The sequence below is a fragment of the Stegastes partitus genome, unplaced genomic scaffold (assembly GCF_000690725.1).
Source record: "Stegastes partitus isolate 25-593 unplaced genomic scaffold, Stegastes_partitus-1.0.2 Scaffold1538, whole genome shotgun sequence".
In the NCBI taxonomy this organism is placed as follows: domain Eukaryota; kingdom Metazoa; phylum Chordata; class Actinopteri; family Pomacentridae; genus Stegastes; species Stegastes partitus.
In genome coordinates this window covers 5,749-23,189 of record NW_007579269.1, presented here as the reverse complement: position 1 = coordinate 23,189, position 17,441 = coordinate 5,749, and the positions used below count along the sequence as shown (strand labels likewise).

At 39.1% G+C, this 17,441-nt stretch overlaps 1 protein-coding gene across 3 annotated transcripts in view; it reads left to right on the top strand.

The window, feature by feature from the left end:
- The window catches only part of LOC103371184 (calcium/calmodulin-dependent protein kinase type II delta chain), a 98,539-nt gene extending 81,981 nt beyond the window's left edge, over positions 1-16,558 (top strand). For 2 of the 3 annotated variants that reach the window (XM_008300422.1, XM_008300423.1), the window contains exons 9-14: positions 520-614; positions 3,476-3,598; positions 3,721-3,804; positions 4,042-4,084; positions 6,495-6,532; positions 16,141-16,558. In XM_008300422.1, coding sequence (XP_008298644.1) covers positions 520-614; positions 3,476-3,598; positions 3,721-3,804; positions 4,042-4,084; positions 6,495-6,532; positions 16,141-16,212 — 455 coding nt within the window. In that variant the 3' untranslated portion in view covers positions 16,213-16,558. Of the gene's footprint in view, positions 1-519; positions 615-3,475; positions 3,599-3,720; positions 3,805-4,041; positions 4,085-6,491; positions 6,533-16,140 lie in introns of all 3 variants that reach the window. The other variant, XM_008300421.1, reaches the window with a different exon arrangement.
- Positions 16,559-17,441: the final 883 nt, after the last annotated feature.

The window sequence follows — 17,441 nt, the reverse complement described above, 5'->3', positions numbered from 1 at the left end:
TAACTAAGGTGGGGATGTTGGCAATTAAAACAAAATGCAACAAGGCGCAATGGAAACAAACTTGGTGAATAAATGATGACATTCGTGAAGCATTTGCCTGCGATGCTCACTGAAGCTTCCGCTACCCTGGAAAGAGGACAAATGGATGAAAATATCAGATCTGTGTGGAGCCACGGGGAAACTGTGACCCTCCACAAAGTTACACAGAAAACAAACTTACATATCCAGTCACATTTTCCACATGATTTTCCTCACGCTCTTTCACCAGCTGAGGTTTGGAGCGCTTTAATTTCATCATCTTGTTCTGCAATAGTTTAAAAGCACTAGATGGGGAAATGAGCTCCACCAGGTGTTTATAAAATAAAGGTAGTGGAGAGAAACAGCATTTATTTACATTTTCTTGAAATTTGGACAGAAATTCCTTCAACATCTGCTTTAAAATGTCTTTTTTTAATTAAAGTGTCCTGAATGTCCAGATTAACTGTGATCAAAATGTGTGTGTGTGTGTGTGTTGTGTAGGTGTGATCCTCTACATTCTCCTGGTGGGATATCCTCCATTCTGGGACGAGGACCAGCACAGACTTTACCAGCAGATTAAAGCCGGAGCTTATGATGTGAGTTTACACCGACACGGATCAGGTGTCTGAAATGAGATATTATTGAATGCTAAATACTAAAACAATACGTTTCAAATATCTCAAACAATACAAAAGACAAAGCTGAATAACTTCAGTTTTTAGTTTTTTGGTTCTTGCACACAGAAGGACTAAACCAGAAGTGAGAACAGATAGCCACGGGGATTTGTAATTTCAATACAAAGTTCACTTTAAACTTTCTATCACTGCTGTATTCTTCAGGTGTTCCTAATTGCATCTTGTATCTGGGCATACATATAGCTTGTAGCAAAAAGAGCTGTCTCTGATTCCTCACCCAAGGCATTATTTGGTACATTAAGCATAGAAGTAAAGCTTCGTCTCAGTCGCTTGCAGAGTTATATTGTATTAAACCGCAGCCTGTCGTCTCTCGGCTGCCTGCTTTGGCTGTGTTTACTTACTGTGATAGCCAAGCGGGGGTCACCGAGTTTCTATAGCATCAAGGTTTTTCTTAACTTTTTATGGACAAAGGATGCTTCTGTGTAGCTGTGTTTCAGGGCCAAGTGCTAATTGATGTTAACGACAAGAAGGCGTTAAGTTACTGTGGTCGAGTTGACTTAGGAGAAGCAGTTTTTTTTTTTTTGGCATTTCAAAGCTAAGTAGTGAAGTAAAAACTCTGTTTGTCTCTTTCATACCGTTTCCTTTCCTTTTATGTATTTCTTTCAGTCGCTTTAATCTTTTGCTTTATCAAAGCAGAACAGCTCTGTAAACAGTGTCTGTTCTCCATCGCTCAACCAGATGAATGCGATGATGAAACAGCGGCAACAAGATGAAGATGTACAGTTTGTTTTTGTAGAGTTGTGGTGTTTAAGTACAAGTTTGTCCAATGAAATTTAATAAAGGCAGTGGGAATCAGAAATACATTTTACATGCGCATTTGTGCTAGATAGAGTTTTCACCGATGTGTTAATACATCCAGGACGCATTCAGAATATAACACATTATCATAAGCACATATTAAAGCACTACATGGCACTGGGTACTTTACGGAAACTTTGTATCAGTGACAATATAATAATTTATTTTGTGGTAGCAAAACATTTTTTATACCTTAAAGGAACCCTGCAGAGTTTTAACAATTCAAAGCAAATAGCATACAATATGGAACTGAAGTGAGTACACGCCTGAGCAATATCACTAAAATGATTTAAATTGCATCACCCCTGTTTAAAAAATTGAACACTAACAGTTAAGATTTACTTCATTGAAAATACAGGCCAAACCAGGGCACCCTTTATGACTGAAATTCTTTTTTTTAATATTATTCTTTATGTGTCCACCTTTATTTTTCAAGTTTCTCAGTCCCTGGCATGGAGGAAGCCAAATTAGTGGAGATGTTCCACATTTCTTAAGAAGCTGCTTTTTTGCTAATGGTTTTCTGTTTCTCTACCTCTCTATACCCCGAAGGTGTTCTTTTTGATTTAAGTCAGGTGATATACTTGGCCAGGTGGTAGTTCTCACGCTTCTCTCTTTCGTAACTCTTGTGTGATTTTGGTAGCGTACTTGGGGTAGAACATTCCTCATCTGCTAAACTTGTGTAGACTGGAAATTCATCTTGTTGGCCAGTATTCTGGTGTATCTGCCAACATTCATGGCACTATCTGTAACTATCACATACCTAACAGCTTTTGCATTCATGCAGCCCCATGTGATCACACTCCCACCTCTGTACTTCACTATGCATTCACTGTAGTAGTCCTGACCAGATTAACATGCTGGACCCCATCTGAGCCAAACAAATTCACCTTGTTTTCACCTGACTAAAGAATGTTTCCCAACTTCTTCTCATGTTCTTTAGCAAAGTCATCTTGCAGTTTTGATTTAAACAGCAAAATTTTTTTTTCTTTTTTCTCTTGGATGCCGTCTCCAGAGGTTGACATGATGCAATGTCCGTATCGCTGTCTGAACCGTCACAGAAACTATAGATTCCTTTGATAACCCCTGTGCCAGGTCTGACGTACTTGCCCATCTTTATCTCAGAACTAGATGTGCAAATAACACACAGTCCATGGCGTCATTTTAGGAGCATGGCTCCTGATAAGTGCTACTGTGGCTTATTCAGTATCTGCTGAATACTGACGTAAATGTGTTTTTAGGTGGTCACCAGTCCTCCTGAAATTCTTTTCCATATTTGTAAAGTCTCACAATCAGTTTTTTCAGCTCCTGTGACAATTCTTTTCCATATTGAGCCATGATGTAGACGTTCAAATAAGCACCATCGATAGATCTGAAACTAAGAAATACCAGTCTAATGTTCACAGGTTCTGATATTCAAGGATCACAACTTTATAACAGGGTCTGTTTGAATATGCAGGCTGCTGTTATACAGCCTGGGTATCTGTAAAAGTTGTGCATTGTAGCCCAAGACCTCAGGTAACAAACAAAAGCATCAACTGAGCGATTAATTTGGGTGATAAAAATATATTCTAAACCTTATTTGTGTTTAATGTTCTATGCCAAACCACACATTGCATCAGTCCTAAATAAAGAGCAAAATACTGTTTAAATGTAAAAAGTGTCTCAAATGTAGATCAGGAAACTTTCAGTAGTTCAGCACTCAGCTCTAGCCCTGAGGACATAAAAACAGATAGTTAGATATTATGAGATGTCTGAATTGACCTTTATAAGGGATAAAATGTTCCTCACTAAAAGAAAAGAAACAATGTTTATGTCAGTTGCATTAACATAAGCTATTTTATTTGGATCTAAATCATAGTGTTACATATGGATGGTGCTCAGTGCACAATACAGTCAAGGGGACAGTGAGATAAAATGTTGGTGGAACGCTAAAAATAACTTCCATGATGTCATTCCTCGAGCAGTTCCCTTCTCCAGAGTGGGACACAGTGACTCCAGAGGCCAAAGACCTAATCAACAAGATGCTGACCATCAACCCAGCCAAGAGGGTCACTGCCACAGATGCTCTCAAACACCCCTGGATCTGCGTACGTGTCGCACCAACAACTTTCACATCTGCTTCCTCACTAAACGCAGTCAAGCCTTGTCTTTCTAATAATCTCCTAGTTAACACTTTATGACACTACACACTGCCTCTCTGTGTTTACAGCAACGCTCCACTGTGGCATCCATGATGCACAGACAGGAGACCGTGGAGTGCCTCAAGAAATTCAACGCTAGAAGGAAACTCAAGGTCAGTGATAACAACTGGGCCAATAGCTCAGCAGAGTTATCAAGCACTTGTCGCAATATCTAATGAGAAAGCAAGCAGATTTAGTGTTTTGTCTCGAAAACACTGCTCTGATTAGCTTTATAATACTTCAGTAATCAGCCTATTCCTGTTCCAGGCAGCACAAGATCTAATCATTAACCTTTCAGACTGTGTACACATAGAAGTTTGTTTTCTCAGTGTGCATTTCTCTCTCCCCAGGGTGCTATTCTGACGACTATGCTTGCCACTCGCAACTTCTCAGGTAGGACTGAACCAGTTATAATGAAGGCTGACAGCTAATGGCCACATTTCTTTCCAGTCCTACCTAAAGTATCGATTCTCTTGCAACGCAGTGCCACATGCTGTCACTGTCTGAAATACCATTGATTGCAGATGACAGTTTTCTTTCTTCGACACCCTCTTTACCGTGTCCTTATGTACTGAATTATTGTTTAAAGTACGGATCTTTTGAGTTCTGCTGTTTTTCTAATGTGTTGGCCTTTAGAACCCATTAACCTCCATATGTCTTCCCTTTTGAGCTGCTATCAACAAAGACTGAAGGATCCCACAGATCGATAAAGTCCCATCTGCAGGTCCTTAAAGGGCAAACCATTCAAACTTAGTCTAACATTATTGATTACGACAAATGACAGAGACGCTTACTTTTTCTCATTTACTTTGATTTTATTTTGTAAATCTTTAAACTGTCAGTTGCCAGTGTTGCATCAATGTCAGTGTAAACATGCCCTTAGTGTTCACTTTTGTTTTTCTTCCTCCCTCCTCTTGTGTGGTAACTCATGTGCAAGGTAAGAGTCCTGGGCGTAGCTGGCACTTCTCCACAGTGCTGAACTGTCACTACCAGGTTTGGTTCTGAGGCATGTCATGTCTACTAAAGCACCAGAATCGGACTTTCAGCTGGACACAGCGCATCAGTTGGTGGCCATATTGGAAGAACACTGCAAAATAATACAATCAGTAACTAAATCTTATATGTATAGATTTGTTATTTCTTTAATAAAATTGCGATGTGTGGCAATATGTTTGAGTATAGACCCAAGATTTACTAATTATGATCGAGGAAGATAAGTTTTATGAGTTCAAATTACAATTTAATGCTTTGTTACACACATACAGAAATTATATGTCTATCTCAGTATAATAATCTAGTATTATAAATTGGCATGTGCATGTATTCAGTACTTTATCATATGTATAAAATAATTTTATATGTAGACATACATTCAGCAACACCTGCACAATTTACTGCCAGTGTGTTACTTAAAATAATGGATTTGTTTGATTTGTAGGCTATTTTTGCATTGACTTAGGTAATAAATGTAATCAATACAGAGCGAAATCTGTATCTTTTATGAAACTAGAACCAAGATGTGTATATTTCAGCTCATTTATTATTGAAATTAATACTTTGCCGTATGTGTAAAATTGTTCTTCATTCACACACGTACAGAACACACGAGTGATAGGTGTACATATGTAAAAATTGCTTAAACAGACGATTGTCTCATTGAAAAGAACATTTATTTTATTTATGTATAAGTACATGGTTATATATTTGCATGTACTTTTATAATATTTAGCTTATATTTATAGTAAGTTGTTAGGACAAATTCTCAGAAAAATACCCCAAATTTTGATGAGCCACATATGGGAATTGATATTTGACATTTGTCACATGTAGACAGACAATACATTCAATACAAGCTCATGTATATATTTCTACACATGTACAAACCATCACCAACTGCAATGTGTTCCTATTATATATAGTAGTAATGTGTTATATGTACATACATATTTGCTATGCATGACTTGTATTCCTAAAATAATATAGTATGGCTATACAAAGGTTGTTTATATTTGCTGATATATATAAATATAACATTATTTTACACGTATATTCAGCTGCTAAATGTTTGCAACCTGATATGGGTACAAATTATAAAAATACATAGCCTTTGAATTATTTGCTCTTTCTCTAATGTGGCTGCCAAAAGATATCTGTTGTCACTGCAAAGCCTGTATCAGTTACTAAACATGCACATGTCTATGGTCTGATAATCCCTCCTTCCAATAAACCCCTCACTGTTGTAGAGGATGCACTCCCTGCCACTACCAATCATCTGCTCCGTGTCTCAGACTGTCCTTGCATGTTAACTGAAAAGTAAGTGGTCATTCATTGGCCACAACACCCTGAGGGGGAAAAAAAAAAAATCACCACTCACATGATTCCAACTCCATTCTTCCCTCTAACTAAGAGATGTTTTTGTGGTGTGCGTAAGGTAAAAGTGCTCGAGTAAAAAGTGGGCAGAGAAAAGGAAGGAGAAGTTTAAGAGCTTCTGGACACTGCTGCTCTGACGGCGTCTCATAGTTTTGTCAGATGAATCTTAATTGCATGTTCCAGACTAATGATTTACTAAGTTTTATTTCATCTCCTGACTTAATTTGCATTTTTCTCTTCTGCTTCCAATTCTAGCAGGGCCCACTTTGAGGCTGCTAGTAATTGGCCAGCCTTGAATAGACCTGGTGCATGTGCGTGTTTGCGTCTGTGTGTGTCTCTCTGTGTGTGTGTGTGTGTGTGTGTGTGTGTGTGTACTTGTTCAATCCAGCTGGCCACTGATTTCCTTGCATTGTTATCTTTGTCTCTACAGCAGCCAAGAGCCTGCTGAACAAAAAACCGGATGGTGTCAAAGTAAGTATACCTTCAGTCTTCACGCTACCGGTTTCTTAGATGTCATTTACTATTGTTTTACATACAATACTGTATATTCTGCTGCAGCTCGGCAGGTTTGTTTCAGTGCAGTTTTTTCTTTAGAGCTGGCATTGTTAATGAAATGGATAAAAGTAGGAGCTCGAGTTTCCGGAGTGAAATTTGTCTGCCCAAGTGGGTGTGATAGATATTTCCCAATAATGATCCCCTTGTGCATTGTCAGTGTGTGTTGGAGGAGGAGGAGCATCTGCTGTCTGAGCCGAGGAGACTGTTGGAAACGAATAACTGATGATTAAATTATGATTCAAGGGTGGATGATAGGCTTCATCTCTCTGTCATTCTCAGCTCAGTTGTCATGAGATGAAATCCTCCATTGATACCACCAAGGAGTGTGTGTGTGTGTGTGTGTGTGTGTGTGTACGCCCTTCTTCTATTTCCTCCCTCTGCTTCTAAATCTGGAATTCAATTTCACCCTTGTTTAGGATGTTGATGAGCCAGACTTGCTTTCTCATCCCTCAACACTGTATTCTCTAAAGGTTTTTTTTTTTCTCTTCTCAAAGAGTTAGCTCACCCAAATTACAAAAAAAAAAAAAAAAAAGCCCGTCTTTCACTGTCCTATTACAGTATCTAGTGATGGGGAAAGTTTCAGCTAATGTCAAAGGTATTGCCTCTGAGACTCTTGGAGCCAACCTGACATGACTGAGGTGAATGACATTTTGTTTGTGCAGTCTGCAGCTTTGGAAAGCCAACAGCTTTCCAAAAGCAATAAACTGGTTTCTTTGAATAATCTACAGTGACACATGCAGACATTTTTAGAGAGTTTGCTAATTTGTGGTATTAGAAATGGTTCTAAGAAAATATGATCATAGCAGTAAGCAAGTATCAGACACTCTGGTCTCACATCATGCAACCTAATGTTGAGAATGGAAAGGACAAGAAAGTAGAGAATTGCTATGCCAAAGGTTACATCAGTTTCAAACTGTATTCACTTTTCAGGGAAACAGAAGAGCCATTAAACAAGCAGAACTTTAAATTTGTTAACCTTCTAATCCCCAAACACATTTGAAATTCATGCTATGTTTAAAAAAAAAAAACAGTCAAAATTACTCCTTTTTATCAGAGTAACCAGAACGAATTGTATGGTTTTCAACTTTCTGACTGTCCTTGAACTAGCCGTCTGTGATTTGCCATTAATTTGGGAAAATTACCCAAACCAAAACTTAAAATTTATTCTACATACCGTGTTTAAAAATTCACCAAAAGTAATCTTGTACGAACCAGATTCAGTCGTGATTTTGTGACTTGTCATTTGAACTGCAGGCTGTGTAACCACAGAGCAGAGAGGAGATGGAAAGAGAGGTCAAATAAATGCAACATAGCTCAAAAAACTGCACATAAGACATGTTTGACACTCTCTTTTTCTAACAATGCTTGTGCAGTTTCCAGAGAGGTGTCGGGCTTTATATTACATTGATGAATGAGCCCACCGTGATACTCAGAGGCTTCATTTGCTGTTAAACAGCTCCTTTACACTGCATGAAGAGACAGAGCAGCTTTAACTTTTAGTCATGTTTCTCTCCATCCAATAAACATCACCCAGATATGGAAGCTCCTCTTAGCTCTGGTTTGGGCTTGCTTAGCTAGATGGTAAATTTGTCTGGATGGGTGCTGTGATACATTTTGTCATTTTTTTAAAAGATCCTTTTCACATTAAAATGAGATATTTTTTTCCTTTTTTTTTTTTTACACAAATGTTCTCTTAATTATACTATTTTAAAAAATCCTGCTACAGCATCACTCCCATATAGTGTTAAAATGAAGAAAAAGGCCCACCATTGCCTGAGGAGACAGTGAAACTTAATGCCATCATGTGGCACGATTAAGCACCACATAAAATGTTCTTATGTATTATAGCTGTGGTTGCTTTTGTTCAGTTTGTGCATCTCATCATTGTGTGTGGATTTGGAGTTTGTGATTATCAATGACTATCAGTGTTGGAAGCTGGATTATCAGATTGCAGATGTCAAGATGTTCGATCTGACAAGAGAGAACGTCCACCCTCCCTGTTATTTTCTTGGTTTTATCAGAGCTTTTTTTTTTTTTTTAAATTGAAAACAGCTGCTGCTAAAAACACGGGTGATTAGAGGCATGCGACTAAATTATTCCGTCAGCCTGCCTTAAGAAACAAAACAGTCAACTAAAAGAGGCTGAAAGGCTCTGTTGAGCTGCAGAGTTGGCCATGATTACTAGTCATTTGATTTGACATCTGCAATTCTCTGACTCATGCTGCCTCATCGTTAGTGCTTCTCCTTCCAAGGCTCATGTTAATTGGAACTCTGGTTCTGAGGTATTTCCTTCTTAAACACATTTCCCTTTTAATCTAGCCTGACTGAATGACTAATGTGTGTTTTTTGCTGGTGATGAGCTCCTGCTGGTGGCTGCCGTCTTTTTTTTATTTTATTTTTTTTATCTTCTCAGTCATGATAATTACTGTTTCTAGTGTTAACTACCCACAATCACCTGTTTAATCAAACAAACCACTGTTACTGTTTCTATTATTGTGACTTGATGCATGTGATACGATAGAACGCTTTCACTGAATGAGCATTAGAAGATTTTAATCACCAGTCTATGGTTTCAACTCAGTACTCAGGACTTGGATATTGCAATCAACTGGGTATTTCCTGAAAGCATTTGCTGAAAAAGTGAACGCACGAATGACAATGTGTGTTTTGTGGTTGTACAGTCAGACATGGATTCAGTTTCTCTTGTTGTGTTGCACTGCAGAAAAGGAAGACGGACAGCACAGAGCGTTTGGGGGTAGGCCTTAGCTTCCTGCTGCTTGTTAGCGAGTCTGACACCTGCAGTGTTTAGTTCGCAACTCAAACCTTGTTGTATTTAAATCCCACCGCAAACGCGATGCTGCCGACGGCTGGGGAGGCACTACATGACTCAACAGTGAAAACATCTGATGTTGTGGAAATCATATCATACTGGGTTAATCTGTTCACACACTGGCAGATAGTAGAGATTTTTCTTGTTTACAGAAGTATGTCTACTTTATTTCCAAGCAGAGCTGTAGCTACGATTTTATTCAGGAATTTGTGGGATTTGGGGAAGTTTGCATTCTCCATAGAGTGGACATTTTGCTTTTAGCCAAATGATTCCAACCATAGAGTACTGTTACGGTTGACACATCGCCATTAAACAGAATGATAGGACGTCTTTTCTCCGTGTCATTTTCTTTGGCGGCGCTTATAACAATAAATGGCAATCAGTCATTAGTCAGTTGACAGTTAGCACCTTAGCCATACCTCCAGGAAAATTTGAGATCAACACATAGAACTAGAAACGGAACGTGTCTCACTAAATGTGTTGTAATACTTTAATTGTAAAATTGTATAGAATTGCATCAATGGATCATAGGTTCAGTGACGATTGTGTTTCTTCACAAGATTGTGACTCAACAGACTTAAAGTGTCGCATTTGGTGAATCCTCCATCAGTGGAAATACAGGAGCAGCCAGTTTTTTGTTGTTTAGTGCTGGAGAGACAGTTGAATGACTAAAACCTTTACCAAAGCCAGAAAGAATAATACCACTCTGTCACGTTAAAAGCCCTTAATGGCTTTAACATGATGATGTTTTTGCACCGATGAGTGGTGCAAGATAATTGTCTGCCTGTGCCCAGTAAATCTGAGTCAGACTTTCAAATTCCTGTTTCTGACTGATCTGAATTCTGTAGAAAGCACCAACTCTGTGTATCCTGAAAAAAACAATTGGCGTTTAAAATAAGAGTCATATAATGTGTCCCCAGTGGAAAAAATTAAATTGGTTGACAAGTTTTAGTGTGTAGTTTTGTTTTCAGGGCTTAAACCTTTATTCCACATAGTGCCTAAAGGGCAATATTAAGATTTGCCCCTACTCCTTCACCCTTAGAGTCTTAGGTGAATATTGCCATAGATTGCTATAGTAACAGTGGTAGCAGTGCTTCTACAATGTCCCTATTACTGAGTGGCCATAATGGTGACATATTTTGTTATTTGGTGCTGTATAAATACAATTGAAGTGAGGTCATTTTGTCTATGGAACAATGAATATATCTGATTATTAATATTCCTCTATGCCTGATTATGTCATTATCAAGGTTTTCATATGGTCAGTTACTTTTTGTCTATGAATTCAAACTGCACAGTTACTGTTTGAGTCCAACCAATACATTAGTCGAGATATGGGAGTGTTGGCATATATGTTGTCAGATGCACGCTGATATGAAAACTTTCCTCACACAACTAGCTAAAAGGATGCTTGGGGTAGTTTAGAAACAGTGTCATTACGTAGTTTGTCTTGCAGAGCAGCTTTGACTCCATTGGCTATAATCCTCTCAGCACTGTCTGCAGCACATGCAGCAGAGCATGTATCAGAGCTGAGCAGACTGGTGCGGAGTCATGCAGCGTTTTCATAGTCTGTTGCTAATTAGTTAGTAAAACTGCATTGCTAGAATATTAATAAACAATGACGCCATCATTTCCCTTTTTTCAATATAACTTTAACAAATACTCTGTAAATCACTGTCTACCCCACAAATCCAGTGTCAGTTGGACTCTAGTTATTGTAGAACATTCTAGGTTTCTGGGAAGAAAAAAAGAATGGAGTTGAATGACTTGACATGTAGTACTGCACACAAAAAAATAGGTTAAAGGGTTGTTTTCCTGTTAAGAAATGTGACAAAACTCTGTGACAGTCTGATGGGAGACCTGCTTTCAATGTCAGTTTTACCTCGTTTGCCATCTTTCATATTGCTTCATTCTATTTGCCATAAAACTGTAAATCAATAAAAATAGGTTACCTAATCCAAGCAGTCACCTTCGGATAAAGTTGTTAGAATTACATGTGTAGGTAGCACTAAACCAGACGACTTGTGGCATAGAGCATCTAATGATTTATTGTATTAAACAACCATCATAAGGTCTTCAGCAGTCAGCAGATGGTAAGACAAAAGGCCTAATGATAATGTGCAGTCTGTAAATGGAGCAACCTCATTTTTTAGACATGCTTGGGATTTTTGAAGGATTTTTGGTCCACCACTTTGGCTCAGACTGAAAAAAAAATGTAACTGGATGGACGACTATGAAATTCTGTTCGTAGCATTTTCATGGTGCATCCCCTCAAGTTTCTATCACGACTCCTTGTCCTACAGTAAACCCAGCCAGCCAGATAAGAGCTTGAATGTGAATTCTTGTGGTAAAAAAAAGCCATTTTTGCAGTAAACATATTATCCCATAGATGTTGGAAGCGCACACATCCGATTACCATGCAGCGTTTACTGTGCTGCAGGCAGAAATCAGCGCTAATGCAACAAGTACCAAAGTCAGTTTGAGTTTTACCTAATTAATCATTCTTCTACGCAGTAATTGGGTCATTTGTTTCGCGCCACAGTGTCTCTCTTCATCAACAAGAGTGCTCCTTGGTCTATTAACTCTTGTCTTTGTAACATTTGGTGATTGAAGTTTTGATTAAAGGGTGTTTATTTGATTAGCCTGTCAGAACTCCAAACTTGAAGTGTTTTGCGCCGAATGAGTGACACACATTTGATGTACACACTGATGCTTGCGATCCGCCACGGCTGCTCCTGAGCACGGTGTTCCACTTTTCCCTCCGCAGCTGCTGCTTGAAGAGCGACTGTTTGGACACTAAGCCTTGTCACTTCTGCCCTGTCTCGTCTGTCTACCTGTCTGTCCACTCTGTCCCTCCAGATCAACAACAAGGCCAATGTGGTCACCAGCCCCAAAGAGCCTGTCCCCACTCCTTCTCTGGTACATTGTCTGCCTGCCTTGCTGCCTGTGTTTGCATGACATGCTGCTAATTGTACATCTGTCCATACTTCTAACGACATCCGTCTTACACAGCTCACCTTTACCATTTTATTGTACAGAGTGTTCTCTTTTTTTCTATTTAGCTTAAGAAAAACCATGGTTGTGTATTACATGAGCTGTCCACACGCACTTCTGGATTGCTTTATTGCATTGCCACGTTGCTGTACATGGGCTACATTCTCCTTTGTTGTTGATAATGGCTGTAATGGCACTGAGGCCATTGCACGCCAACTGTGGCAAATACACTTTTGCCACAGCTTTTAAGCCTTTGTTGTCAGCCAAGCCGGAGACGACACTGGTTTGTTTCTTGAGACCACAAGAATTCTTAAGATGGAGGACTGCTTGCCTCAGAAGAATGTCTTTATCAGTGTTAAATACTGTTTTTTTAAAGATATTCTCAATATTATTTAACACAAAACCACTGAGAGTAATATTACAGGCTTATGTTCTGCTGGATTTCTGACATTTTTGGTACCCATGAGCCTCGGCTACAGTTCCTATGGGGAATGGAGCCTGTCGGAGGCTGCTTCAGTGTTGCTACGGGCAACTCCACACCACTATTGTTGAATTTGACAGTAATTGACTCAGAATCCCAAACTGAATTGCTATTAGATAATCTTTAACTACTAACGACAGTTGATAATGGGATATTTTTAAGTGAAATGCAGCAAGGGAGTCATGGCTGATTTCCCTCCTTACCATGATAAATAATGTAGGTGACAAGGTTGATGTCAATGTGGCTGTGTGTTAATTCTAGAGCGGGAGGTGGGGAGTGGTTAACCTCGCTAGAATAAGACATGAAGCAGGGGGACGCAGCTTGTCGGATCTCTTCAAATTTTGGCACTCTAAAGGTGACAAGTCAACATGATCTCACTTTATTTCATCTGTATGGAAATAGAAACATGATTTGTGCTTTTAGTGGGATCATGTGCTGGCAAACAACCCTCCTGTAAAGCCACATGTTGTCATTTTTATGTGTCAGTTCATTAATGAAATAGATGTATTGGTGGCTATATTTTTATTTTATTTTTAATTTTGGACAGATCCAGGCTAGCTGTTTTCAGTCTTTATGCTAAGCTAGGCTAACCACAACCTTCAACTCCATTCAATCACACACCGGACTAAAACAGAGCATAATTCCCATAGTGTTTAACTGTTCCTTTGCTTCTTAAGCTTGCTTCTTTCAGCAAAAAAGATCTTTTCTGACACAGATGCTAATCTTTTGTGCTAATTGGAGGAGTTCAACAGCCAACCAAACCTTGGATGTGCCAGTCCCCTAACACCATCCATGCAGAACTGCGATTTTTTTTAGTACAGATTGCTAAATGTCCTTTAGAATTTCTTCCCCTTTGCTTACATAGAGGGCAATGATCATGCTCACAGTCACCCACATACAGACTCCTGCATCGACATTGAAATCCATAAATGGCGGCGTAGCATTATCTTTAGGTGAACTAGGAGCCGTGCACTTCTGTCAGAAAACATGATCATCACTGTGACCGAGTTCACTTGCAGACCTCCAGCCTTCACCCTGCAGGGGTTGTACTCAAAGTTTCATAAGACATATCAGCAGATACAGCACCAGTGTACAGCAAATTGTTGTGCAATAGCATGTACTGTACCTGCGAGTGGGAAATCCTCCCTGAAGATGTATTTCTGTTACCTCTTTGTATTTTTTTTTTTAATCTCTTGAGAGTGATTCTGGTATATGTTTGATGTGTTTGTAATATGGTGTGTGATTGGTTAAATGCCTGCCTTTCATGTAAAAAAAAAAAAACCTTTCCTGGGTGTTTAACGTTTGAAAAAAAAAAATGTCTGTATTCTAGCTGTTTGGCAGGAAAGGCAGATATGTGGATTCTGTCTATTAACCATTGTGTCTGATGTCATTTACTGTCATCTTGTCATCAGTGCTGAGTAAAACCTGATCATCTGTGGTGAAAGACTTGATATACTTTACATGATGTTCAGGGTACTGTCACAACTTCCATTCCCACATCATCCCATGTGTGTATAATAGTGCTGTAGTGCCGTCTTGCTTTCCCCAAATACCAATTTTGTCAATTTCCAAATCCTTCACTGCTTTCACTTTTTGTCCACTTTACTAAATACTCTTCTGTCAACCTTGCTTCCTAACTCACTTTCATTCTGCACCAACGTCTCTTCCCACTGTCGGTCGTCTCAAATCAGGAGCCTCAAACCACTGTTATCCACAACCCAGCTGATGGAAACAAGGTATACAGCTGTTCAGATGCTGGTCTGCAGCTGTAGCTTGGTGCTGATGTGTAGAGTAGAGCCTTCACGTTGCTTCTGATGATGATGTCTGTGTGCCAGTGGTGGTTCATAAAAGTCATGTGCAAAAACAAGGGACTACAGAGTCTGTTAAATATTGCATGTTTTCAACTGTTGCATGTAATTCTTGCGCTTAACATTGGTCATCTGCGTGTTCAGTTCTGTGTATTGCTTACTATGCTGAGCATTTATGCAACTGTCGTCATGTGTAATCTTAACATATTGAGTCTTTTTTTTTTTTTAACCTTTTGCGAAGGATTGTCACTGTAACATCAGCTTTACATTTGTGTGACAAAGGGATTACGCATGCTGTTGGAACACAATAAAGACCATGCAGTGGCATGGCTCCTAAAGCTGTTCCAAGCCAAATCCTTATCAGAATAGCCTTAAGACCATATAGTGTGTCTGGGTGATTTTCTTGTGCGGACATATGGATCTACATGATCATGTAGAATCCATAAGATGATGTTGTGGGAACGCGTGCATGCTCGTATTTTTTTTGCTTTGTGCAGTGACATGATGGTGTTGTAGCTCATAGCGCAGTGTGTTCTTGTGCGTAGTAAGAGTGTTGTGCAGAGAGTGTGCAGCTGTTTTCTTAAGCCATCACATGTACCAGTGCAATACGTGCTTTTACATCTGTTAAATCCGCAAGCAACAAGAGGACCATTATATAAGTAATGTGTCATACATAAGATATTCCTTATTCATCAAAGGGATGAAAAGGAATAATGTATGACGAATGTAGGAATATTCTGTTTTAAATTAACAACTGCATTTCTTCCTCCCAAAGACTCACAACGCTATAGAATGTTATGCTTAAACATGCGTAGCTGTATTATGTTTAAGTACAACATTGACTCAGTGAGCACTGCCATACAAAACTACCAGAAATAGATCACAATAGCCATAACATTTTTGAAGTAATTTGATTATTCAGTTCACTAAGTTATGTGCTGCTTTGTGTTTAGTCTGACTGACAGGTTTTTTGTCCATTACACTTTGTTGTGACCATTTTCCTAGATCTTGACTATTTATTTCTGTTGACAAAATTACAAAAAGACAAAAAGCCAATAAAACAGTACAAATGGCGCCCCACCTCCATAGTGAAGTTATCAATAAAGCACAGGGGTTGAGGAACTGAGGAAATGCTATTCCATATAACACATGCAATGAGGAACCACCAGATAGGATCAAATACACTCGATAAATAAATGAAATGAAATATCAGCATACTGTCTTCACCATCTGTCTGGTAACACTGAGATGGTGCCAAAAATCTAACCACAGGTTAGCGTCTAGCAGGTGCTCAAGTAGATGATGAAATGACCTGCTGTGATTAAACACTCAGCATTCCTGATCTTGGCAGATGTTTGCCTTCGTTTTGTGCCTCCTCATACTCACAGATCCTTTTATTTGTGGTTTCACAGGAGTCCAGTGAGAGTGCCAACACTACCATCGAGGACGAGGACGTGAGAGGTAGGGAGGTTCAGACTAACTAACACAACCTCCTGTTAGCAGGACGACTCCCACACACCTTATTAAAACTCTGTCTTCCAGACTTTTTAAACAAGTGCTACCTTTGAAATTTTGACATCACACCTTTATTTTTCCTCTGTGGGCTCACATTGCTAATAGGTTTGTGCTAACCATGTTTCTCACAGGAAATGTTTCTGACTGAACCCTTTTACAGCTTGTGTGTGTTGCATGAATTTGTTGTCTCTAAGTTTTGTCATGTTTCATTTCTCTTGGTCTATATTTCTTCATTTTGCATGTAATAGCTGTTCTAATACCATGTACTGGAACCACCTACAAGTGGGCCCCTGGGTGACAGATACTCATTGACCAATATTGACGCCCTGTTTGTGGTAAATTGGGTGAATAAAAGTGTATTTCAGTGAGCAAATTAATGTTTAATTAGTTAATGTGTGAATAGACTGATATTAAACCTCATCACTTTACACAACAGAGACAAAAATAACTCGTCAAACTCAGGACTTTACCTGAACACAGTTAAGGTATCACAAACCAAATAACAGTCAGTTGTGGCTAGTTTAACCAGCGAGGGAACACAGGGCTCACAGAAAGGGAATATGACTGGATTAACCTTCTTATTACAAAGGTAGAGTTCTTACTAAGTCCCTGCTTGTGGTCATTTAGAGCGTTGCTATTTGGTGTTTAGGGATTGGGGAGTAACAGTTGTCATGAGGTTCTTCAAGGGTAACATAGATTCCATGCTTACAGGTTGATGTTGGGATGAAGGTAAAACTTTTATAGCTTACTATGAACAAATTACCACAAAGTGACTATTTGACTGGGTCTCTCAGTTAATGACCTACTTTGCCTAGTTGGTATTTCAGGCTGAGCTTAGGTCACTTTTGAACATAAGTCCCATAACCAGAGTTCTGTAACTCATCTGACAAGGACCTCTGACGAGTCATACATGTTAATCCTGGGCAATGAAACGAGAGCAATATGTGTTGGCATGGACAGTTTATAAATAGCAATAGGAGTATTTGATTAAATGTTTGATAGTGTCACTTAAATGCATTTAATGCAAACTGTCATGACAGCACTTAATGACAATTCAAAGTTCAGTTGCATCAGTAAACCCCAAGTGAGCTTCCATCCCAGCTCATTCCAGCTACACCTCAACAATTGAGCTCCTTTTGTCCTCCATCTGTGGCTTTCATGCAGATCTCCTTAGGGATGTTAGTCTGTGGCTGCCTGG